The sequence below is a fragment of the Sceloporus undulatus genome, chromosome 8 (genome assembly GCF_019175285.1).
Source record: "Sceloporus undulatus isolate JIND9_A2432 ecotype Alabama chromosome 8, SceUnd_v1.1, whole genome shotgun sequence".
Lineage (NCBI taxonomy): Eukaryota > Metazoa > Chordata > Lepidosauria > Squamata > Phrynosomatidae > Sceloporus > Sceloporus undulatus.
The window spans coordinates 20,561,272-20,570,852 of NC_056529.1; the positions used below are offsets into that span (position 1 = coordinate 20,561,272).

Sequence of the window (9,581 nt, forward strand, 5' to 3'; positions counted from 1 at the left end):
GCTTGCAACACTAGCCTTCTTAAATTTTAACCAGCAAACGTGAAGAGAAAATGCGTAGAGTTCCCACTGCTTACTCTCCTCTCTATGATTAGAAAGCCCACCTTGCAGGGTTTGCATATAAGTATATAGAGGTCTGGGTCAGCCCTTGGCCTTATTTTAGGCAGCCCCTGTTTCCCTTCCCCTTCCATGACACATCTTTCTGTACCATCAGCTCTCACAAAAAGATGGAGGGATTGGCAGTCAGACAAGATATACCTAACTGTGTATTTGCCAATATACATATATGCATGTTTATGGGAAAGAGGTGAGGGAAAGAGGGGAAAAATCACCCCACATTGGTTCACCCCCATTTCTAGGACTTCTTGGAGAAAGACAGGGAAATAATGTATATTCAGACAGTTCACATTAAAACTTGATACTACCTTGTGTTTAATTGATGGCAGGGCATCTACTAACTTCTGCAGCCCACTGTGATTGGCTCCAAGCTGTTCAGGCAAAGACAGAAACAGTACATTTTTACTTGGTATATCCAGAGATTTAAGTTATTATGGTATTATTATGTTTAAGGATGAAGAAGTGAAATGTCTGTTCGTACCCTAAATGGGTTTGTTCTCACAAATTTTCCACGTCAAAACAGGATTATTTAAACTGTATTTTTTTTGTCTCTACATTTTAAAAACAACTGTTGAAAACCGATATTTCAATTTCACAACTGTCGTACCTTCAAAAAGACTCCAATCACTGCCAAGCCATTATCCTCCATTAAAGCTTCCTCAAAACTTTCATATTTGCAACAATTCCAGTGTACTAAATGTAGCTGGAAGACACAAAGGAAACACATTATTTTTTTACAGAGTGTAATGAATTCAGTATAACCCTCAAAAATCTCACAAACGGATTCCCAGGACTATGATGACCATTAAAGACAGCAACTAGCCAAATCTGTCTGCATGCTGACTGGACACAAGACTAGATGTTTGCATAGCCACACGGTTCCTGGGAACTGCATTAGATATACAGGCACAAATCAAATTTAATGTTAGTGGAGCGGAAATTACCTCACTAGCATAGTTGGGCTGATTTGCAGATTTGCAAAAAGTGGTTGTGCAAAGCAAACTATTGGATACTGTCCTGGCACTGACTTTGAAAATGTGGAACCACCAGCACAACATGGGTATAACTGAAGACAGTGGCATAACTTATGCCCGGTCTCGATTAAGAAGCAGAGCCCTCCTTCCAGTCCATCTGCCTTGGTCCAGGCCTCATAGGGAGAGAAGAACTGCTGGACCTGGTCCCCTTCCCCACCACCTTCCCTTCTCCTTTTGTGTCTTTTTAGGTTGTAAGCCTGAGGGCAGGGAACCGTCTAATTAAAAGAATAATTGTAAGCCGCTCTGAGAGCCTCTAGGGTTGAAGGGTGGTGTATAAATACCGTAAATAAATAATAAATAATGACTGAACACAGCTGGTGTATTTCACCCCAGGAATTGAAATGACTATTACTAAAGGGGTGGGCAAGTGCAGTGGGTCTAGGGGCTGACTTTCTGCCGCTGGCAGCCTCCAAAGACCATACAGACCGGGAAGAAAGCCAAAAAAGAAGAAACCGAAAAAGAAACCAAACACAGCAGTGGCCAGGTATTCTGATTTTGAAAATATATCTGTATCTCAATATACACATACACATTTTATGTCACACGGTGCATCAAGCCGTTTAACATCAACTTACTTAAAGGTGAACCCCCGCTCTCAGGTCCTATGGGAGAAGCAAACCCATGTTTTTGCTTTGACCAGTAAAAGGGTGGGCCAAGGAGCCCGGAGAAGCCAAGGGCCACACTTTGCCCTGTCCTGCCACGTCTCATTGCGATCCAATAGCCTAAAATCAAGTTTCTGCGATGTTTCAAGAGAGGCCCAACCCTCCTGGGTTCTTCCTCTTACCTCTGCTGGGAAGACCTTGCAATCAATGGTGTGTTCTGAGCCCCATTCGTTGATGGCCCCCCAATGGAAGTGGAATTGCTTCAGTCGGTAATTGTTTTCTAAAGGGCCTCCAGTAATAACTGACCATGAAAAAAAGAAATGCATTAGGAGACTGAGGCTTAGATTCTGTATATACAAATAAGTCTCGCTGAACCTGATAAGACTTACTTCTGGATGGAGACATCTATAAGGACTGTGCTGTTACACATACATATGCACTCCCTAGGCTAAAAGCAACACAGTCCAGAATCAATGCAAGTGAACCGGTCCCTTAGTTCAGAAGCATCTGACAAGCGGGGCAAAGACAGGGGCAGCATCTTTGGCTTTCCTGAAACAATACAGATTTCGTAGAAAGAGCATGGATGGTGCCAACAGTAACAGCACAAAGGCAGACAGTATGGTTTTGAAGTGGACCGTGAGCTGGTGGAAGGAAGGAGGATGCTATGAGACTGACAGGAATGTCCTATCCACATGCTTCTAATTCCAGGATAATTAAAACTCCAGGCGTCCAGGGCCCAATTTTCAGTTCCCAGGATGGTCGGAGGTCATACCAGCCTCCCAAACAAAACCAGAAGTCTGCATATATTTATGTAAAAGCCCTTTGAAGGAGTTTGTGGCAGGCAAAATGCAGATCACTTTGTTAGCCCATTTTCTTCAGGAGAGACGTTGGGAGAAAGAGTGAAGGGGGATGCAAGAGTGCAAATACAGCCCTGGGGCCATGTGTGCCCATCGGCTGCATGAGTCTGACTGCCAACTAAAACTAACGTCTACTGCAGCCTGGCACTCTTTCCAGATGTCTACTCAAAATGGTGGTCATGGACTAGTGCCAGTCTATGAGCCATCAGATGCCAATCTCTAGAACAGAAAGGAAAAAACAATGCTAGCCAAGAGGCACAAATATGGTACCACTCCCTGGCACACGGGAAAAACTGCTGGTCTCCCACATCAGACAGCTCTAGGAGCACTGTGTTACACAGCACAGCTGGAGGTCAGCAGGTTGAAGAAACACTGATCTATGTTTTATGGGGAGGAAAACCAGCAAGGCTTGAAAACTCAGGACTTGGGTAGACAGTACACCTTTCTGTTTTTGCTAGCAAGTGCCTCTGAGCTGGCTCACTGTGATATTATTGGGTGCTTACATCCACATTACCCAAACATAGTCTTCTCTCCATGCTGATACCATCATCTGCCACAAAAGCCACAGCTATTCTTGGGAGTTCTTATTGCACAAACACACATCTTGCATGCTTACATGGAAGGCAGGCACACAGATTACAACTCTATCTCTATCTAATTTAGGATGCTCAGGTTCATATTCACAACTACAGACCAATTACTGGCTTGGCAACACATGCATCCTTTTGACTAGTCTGCTTAGGAAATGTTAAATTCTATATAAGGATTTCAAGGATATTAATTAAATAATTGTTGCTAATGGCAACACTTGCCCTTCTCTGCTATTCCTTCCTTTGACACTGAGGCTGGTAACAGATTTATCCCAAATGCCAAGTGCATCTGCTGGATACATTTCAGCCAAAGGTGGGATTCATGCTGCACTCCAGGTGCTGTTGGACTGCAAATCCTAGCATAGACAATGCTAAGGAATGCTGGGAGTTGCAGTTCATCCACATCTGGAGGGCCACATGATTCCCACAACTATTTAAGAGAAGACACAGAATCCAAGCATGGCAAATATATTGTCTCAAGGTTTCCCCACCAGCTCAATTGCCTCATCTAGAGAAATTCTTATGGAAACACCATCTTACATCTCCCACAAATACAGTATGTTTTTTATTGCTAGGATGGCAGCTGTACCATTTTCATGGCAGATATAACCCAATCAGATTTTTACATTGCCCAAAGGAAAGTGCAGGGAGACTTTAATAATTTTCTAGCGTCATGTTCTTTCCACCTATTCATCAAAGTGGACACGAACTCATCCACAAAGGATAGTAGTATCTCTTTTACTTCTCCACCTCTTTTCCAGGGTAAGCACAGAAACATATTTTTAAGTATTTGCAGGGAGAGGAAAAACACAGCAGAGAAAAGGGCTGCATATGACTGCCCTCTTGTGATGAAAAGGTACTTGTACAACTAACTAATGTGTGCATATCATTTTTTAAAGGTAGTAGTGCGTTTCAGAGAAAGGAACTGACAAAACCACCTCTGCCTAAGAAAAACCAGTGAAAATCATGGAGGCATGGTAAGTTGGTAAGCAACTTCTAGGCACATAGACACACACAGTGCATGTTGTTGTTCTATGCCTTCAAGTCATTTCTGATTTATCACGACCCTAAGGCAAAATTATGATGGGCTTTTCTTGGCAAGATTTGTTCAGAGGGGGTTTGCCTTTGCCATCATCTGAAGCTGACTTGCCCAAGATCACCCAGTGGGTTTCCATGACAAAGTAGGGATCCGAACCCTGGTCCCCAGAGTCATAGTCCAGTGCTCATGGTGGCTCTTATTTCTTAATTATTTAGCACTATTTTCTTTTGTATGTCACCAACAACTGAAAGTGCCGTTTGAACAAATGTGCATGTATGTATGTCAAGGCAGAATACTTGAGAGTCTTGCCAGTCCTCATTCCATTACGCTAGCCTAAGAAAGTAGAGACAATTTTGCATGTTTCCTTTCCTTGATGTTATTATCAAGGGAATTGAAAAGAAGCAGTACATCCTACGATACAGCTATTATCAGCCTACTCTCGAGTCTCCTTTGATCATTATTTCACTTAGCCCCAGGGGTCTAAGGCGTCAGCTGCTGAGACAGTGCCTAGGCTTTTGAATTTTGCTATTCTCACTGACGGCTGTCTGGTTGTTATGATGTTTAATGTACGATTTTTACAAATAATTGATCTGTCTTAGATACATTAATATGCATTAAGGTATGTTTTTACTAAAGCATGCATTTTAATATCGTTCGGATGAATGCAAACAGAGATGACGTCTGAGCTTTGACGGAGGGTAAAGCTTTGCTAGATGTAGATCTGCTCGACCCTCCACTCCCTTCATGTGCAACTTACCTTTCTGCCATTAGGAAGCCCCTCAGTGTCCATTCAGTGGATGAGGAAAAATGAACAGGGGATCTTTTGGCTGTTTTTCTGCAGCTGGGTTCATTAAAACAACATAATTGTTCCAAACCTCTGCAATACCCCTGCAAAGTCCAAGAGAATGCCTTCTTTTGCATGAGTCTAACTCCAAAAACATAGCTGGCTTTTGCCTTATTGATCCCTGCCCAACCCCTGCAGCTAAATGTCCAGGACAGTGGTCACTATCACAAAGAAGGTACTGGAGTCCTCCTTTCTGCAATGACCAGAAAGGTGTATGGGCAACCATAGTGTAACTGAGATTCTGGCCTTAAAGACAATGAGTAGTTCCTAAACTTTTCATTAAAAAGAGACAGGATTTAGAATGTAGCTTCTTTTGTGGCACAGTCTCCCAGTTCACAAAAAAAAGTATTGATATAGGGAAAAATACCAAAAACTGCTGGTGCCTCACAAAACTACAAATCCCAAGATTATGCAGAATGGAGCCAGGGCAGTTAGTGGTGTCAAACTGCATTCTTTCTACAGTCTAGATTGACCCTAAGATTGTAACAACACTATAAGCATAGTATCAATCAGTAGATGGCAACCGTTTACATGCAACATGACCATTATTATTGTCTGCCCAGGACTTTGATTTCTCAATTTCTATTTTGCTTTACTTTCATGCTATGTCCCCCAGCAAAACTAACCTCACCTTTGGCATGAATCTGATTTGGATCTTGTGTTGAATGCAGCATTTCTGCATCTTATAAATCTCATATTCCTCTATTCAAGCTTCCTGTATTGTTCTTCTTTAACTTTTAGCTTTAAGCCATTCTTGTTTTGCTTTTTTCCTCTTCTCTATCTGTATCTGTTTCTATTTTTGCTGAATGCAGAAGCAGGGAGAGAGAAGACAAAGGAAGAAGAGAGCACCAGAGGCAAATGAGAAAGAAGAGTAAATTAGGCATTAAGGACTCAGAAAAAACACAAAATGAAAGGATGTAAGAAAACAAGAAGCATTTGTTAATTTTACTTCTAATTCTAAAGAATGCTATGCCACTTGGGGTGCATCTACAGTGTAGAAATAATGCAGTTTGACAACATTTTAAGTGTTGTCGCTCCATCCTATGGAATCATTTGTAGTTTTACAAGCCTTCTCTACCAAAACTGCAAACCCCAGGATTCTGTAGGATGGAGCCATGGCAGTTAAAGTGGTGTCAAACTGCATTATTTCTACAACTTAGATGCATCTTTGGAAGTAACACAACTTTATATAGCACATTAATATATCTAGAATTCAAAGATACAGCTGTGTTAGTCTGTAGAATCAGTACGTAGAGAAGTCTTGTAGCACCTTTGAGACTAACTCAAAGAAAGAAGTTGCTGCCGGCTCATGGTGCCAACTTCTTTCTTTAGCTAGTCTCATAAATAAGTACTGTATCTAGATAATGAAAAGGAAAAGAGGGTTGTTAGGCACCACAAAATTAAATTGTTTATAATAGTACCATGGACTGGAACTGATTTCAGAACAAGCATGTGAAAGCAACCTGTGAAAGCAACTGAAAGTTTCCAGAGCAAAGGTATCTTCATGTTACGCTTAGAAACTTGAGCCAGAGAGTGTTTGGACAGAGAATGCGGAGGAACCGGAGGGACAGATCGCCCTTGAAGCCAGCCACAGTTGTGATAATCATCGGATGGGACTTGTTAATAATAGCCCACTGTGCCATTTCTCTTTGCAGATACTGGAGAACAATGTACAAAGGTGTAGGATGACAGGGAAATTGAGCGACATCAGGTTGCCCAGAGAGGCTACCTCTATGAAACAAGACCAGTTATTTCTGTTAAACCAACTGTCAACCTCCGTATTTTTCTCCATTTATAACAAATGAGAAGCCTGACTGAGAAACCTACACGCATGAATGCGGAGATCAGTGGTCACCTAGCTAACTGGATCTAAGCAAAAAAGCTGTGCCACTTACAACTTACTAGTGACACAAATAACCCATGTGCTAAAAAGATTCACTTTGGGGCCAGACAGCTTTTCAGTGAATGTTTTCTGAGGTCACATCCTACTTGCTTAAATAGTTCACAGTCACTGCAGCATTACATGCAGCATTACATGAGCTAATATAGCTCTTTAAAATAAATTTAAACTTTATTGGAAGAATAGAGGGGTTGCTGTGCTTTTTTCCAAAAAGGGAGCTGTTACAGTGCTATGGGTTCAGTTGTACTCAATTCCCATCGGGTTTAAATAATTCCAAAGAGAATAAGAGCAGAACAAGCATAGCTAAAAAGTGAAAGCTTATCTTGCCTTCTAGGTGTTTTCAAGAGCATTATTCAAAAGCTTATCTGTTAACAACAGCCAACATGATAAGCAACCTTTTATTTCATTAACATTTAATGATGGTGTTATACTTTTCACTTGTGAAGACGAAAGCATAAAATTTACTCATGTGCAAGCGTTGTTGCGTTTCCTTTCCCGAAAATGGACAGGTCAATGGTGAGGGAAAGGTGTCAGGGTCGACCATTCCCAATCCCAGCATACCAAATGTCAACTGTTCTTTATCTATGCTTCAGTCCACTTTGTGGAAATAATCCAGTTTGAGGCCGCTTTAACTGCCCTGGCTCAATGCTAGGGAATTCTGGGAGTTGTCGTTTTGTGAGATGTTTAGCCTGCTCTGTCAGAGAGCTCTGGTGCTTCGGAAACAACAATTCCTAGGATTCCCTAGCGGTGTCAAACTGGATTATTTCTGCAGTGTGGACCTATGTCAAAAGAGCAATAGCTAGTGAATGCTGGAGTCAGTGGGTGAATTCCTGAGACACAACAAGCCAGGGACCCATGGGAGAACTAGCTTACTGTGCACAATTAACAATGCTAAATTGACCATTGAGCTTTATTCTGTGCTTGTTTCTTCTGCCTTGCTAATGCAAGATAGCTACCCTTTCCTGGTTTTGTCTCCTGGTTTTGCTGGCTAGGGTTGCTGAGATTCTCAGTCCAACATATGGAGGGCTACCTGATTTTCATTCCTAATCCATAGTGAAAGTGACTTGAAGACTCTGAACATAAATGCTAAGTATTAATTAGTTCAGAGAGAAGATTTGTTTAAAATTGCAGGATTTAACCATTCTTACAAGAACGGATACAAACAGGAATATTTGTTTTGGCCTACATTGGCCCTAGCTAGCATAGCAAATGGTAAAAGGTCAGAACAGTCGCAGCCAAAACCTCAATTGCCCACCTCAGGCTAAAAGACATTTTCAAGTTCTTGCTGTGTGTCTTCAAGTTGTTTCTGACTTATGGTGACTCCAAGGAAAACCTATCATGTGGTTTTCTTATCTGAACCAAAACGGAATACAGTAGTTTTTGGGTCTGGAATAGAAAGGCTGAAGCCAAAAAGAGAGTTTGCTGGAAAATCAGGAACTTGACTGTGGATTTCCAAATTGAGCACTTGTGTTTTCAATAACATCATGCTCCCTCTTGCAAGCTAACAAGTCAACTGTTATCGTTTTGTTTGTACAAAATATGTAGCTCAACTCCTAAGTATTTATGTACAGCGTGATACAAAAGAGATCATTCATGCAACACGTAATTGCTGGCATTTTATGACAGAGGACTGAGTTCTCTGAGATGCCAGGAGTCTCTAAGCTCAGCATCTGCACAGGCGACAAGAGGACTCAGGTGTGTCCAGAGGAAATCGCAACACAAGTTGTGTTAGATGGGCTTACTTGATTTGTCTGCGGTGTCCTCAAACTCCACCAGGAACGAATACCCGTTGTTCCACATGTGGAGGCAAGTGGCGGGATCGTAGCGTATTTCAAGGGGCTTCAGGTGAGGGTCGTAAACACTGTCTCTCCACTGGATATTGATCGGAGATTGCCGACTGCCCCCAGGAATGGTGATCGGACTCTGCCACAACGGATGCACTGCAAGAAGAGGACATGGACAGTGTTATTCACAATGCCAAGTGCTGTAGGTGATATTTCAGAGGAAAGTAATAGCAATACACCTCTAAGTATCCCTTGCCTAAAAAACCCTGGATGCCCTAAATGGACCTGATCTGATCTGATCTCGGAGACTAAGCAGGGCCAGCTCTGGTTAGTACTTGGATGGCAGTCTGCCAAGGAATATCAAATTCTGGAGGCTCTATTCCAGAGGAAGGAACAGGACAAAACCACCAGAGTATTCCTTGCCTAAGGAAATGCTATGAACATTTATGAGGTCACCATGAGAAGTGACTTGAAGGCGCACAGACACACTAAAGAAAACCTTACAAAATTAATGGGGTCATCATTAATATGGGGATTATTATTTGGCAGGGGTCTTTAGGGAATGGCCTTTTCCCAAGGGGTTCATTTTGGGGAGAGCTTTTAGGGGTCCATGGGGGTCTGGGGAAAGGTCTTTTTCTAAAGTGTTTATTGGGGGGGTCTTTTTCCAGGGGGTTTATTACTGTGGGGAGGGGGTCTTCTCCCCAAGTGGCTTATACTTATTCTGGGGAGGGCTTACAGTGGTCTGGTGAGGGGTCCTTTTCTAAGGGATCTTTATTGGGGTGGTCTTTCCCCAAGGGGTTTATTATTTGGGGGGGGG

General features: G+C 42.2%; 1 protein-coding gene across 1 annotated transcript in view; it reads right to left on the minus strand.

Moving 5' to 3' along the window:
* Window positions 1–9,581, minus strand: part of CA5A (carbonic anhydrase 5A) — a 26,772-nt gene that overhangs the window by 7,777 nt on the left and 9,414 nt on the right. Inside the window, exons 2-5 of the mRNA XM_042437786.1 lie at window positions 8,723–8,920; window positions 1,933–2,051; window positions 722–817; window positions 32–485 (exon numbers count right to left, since the gene is read on the minus strand). Of these exons, the coding sequence (XP_042293720.1) occupies window positions 32–485; window positions 722–817; window positions 1,933–2,051; window positions 8,723–8,920 (867 nt within the window). The remainder of the gene's footprint in view (window positions 1–31; window positions 486–721; window positions 818–1,932; window positions 2,052–8,722; window positions 8,921–9,581) is intronic.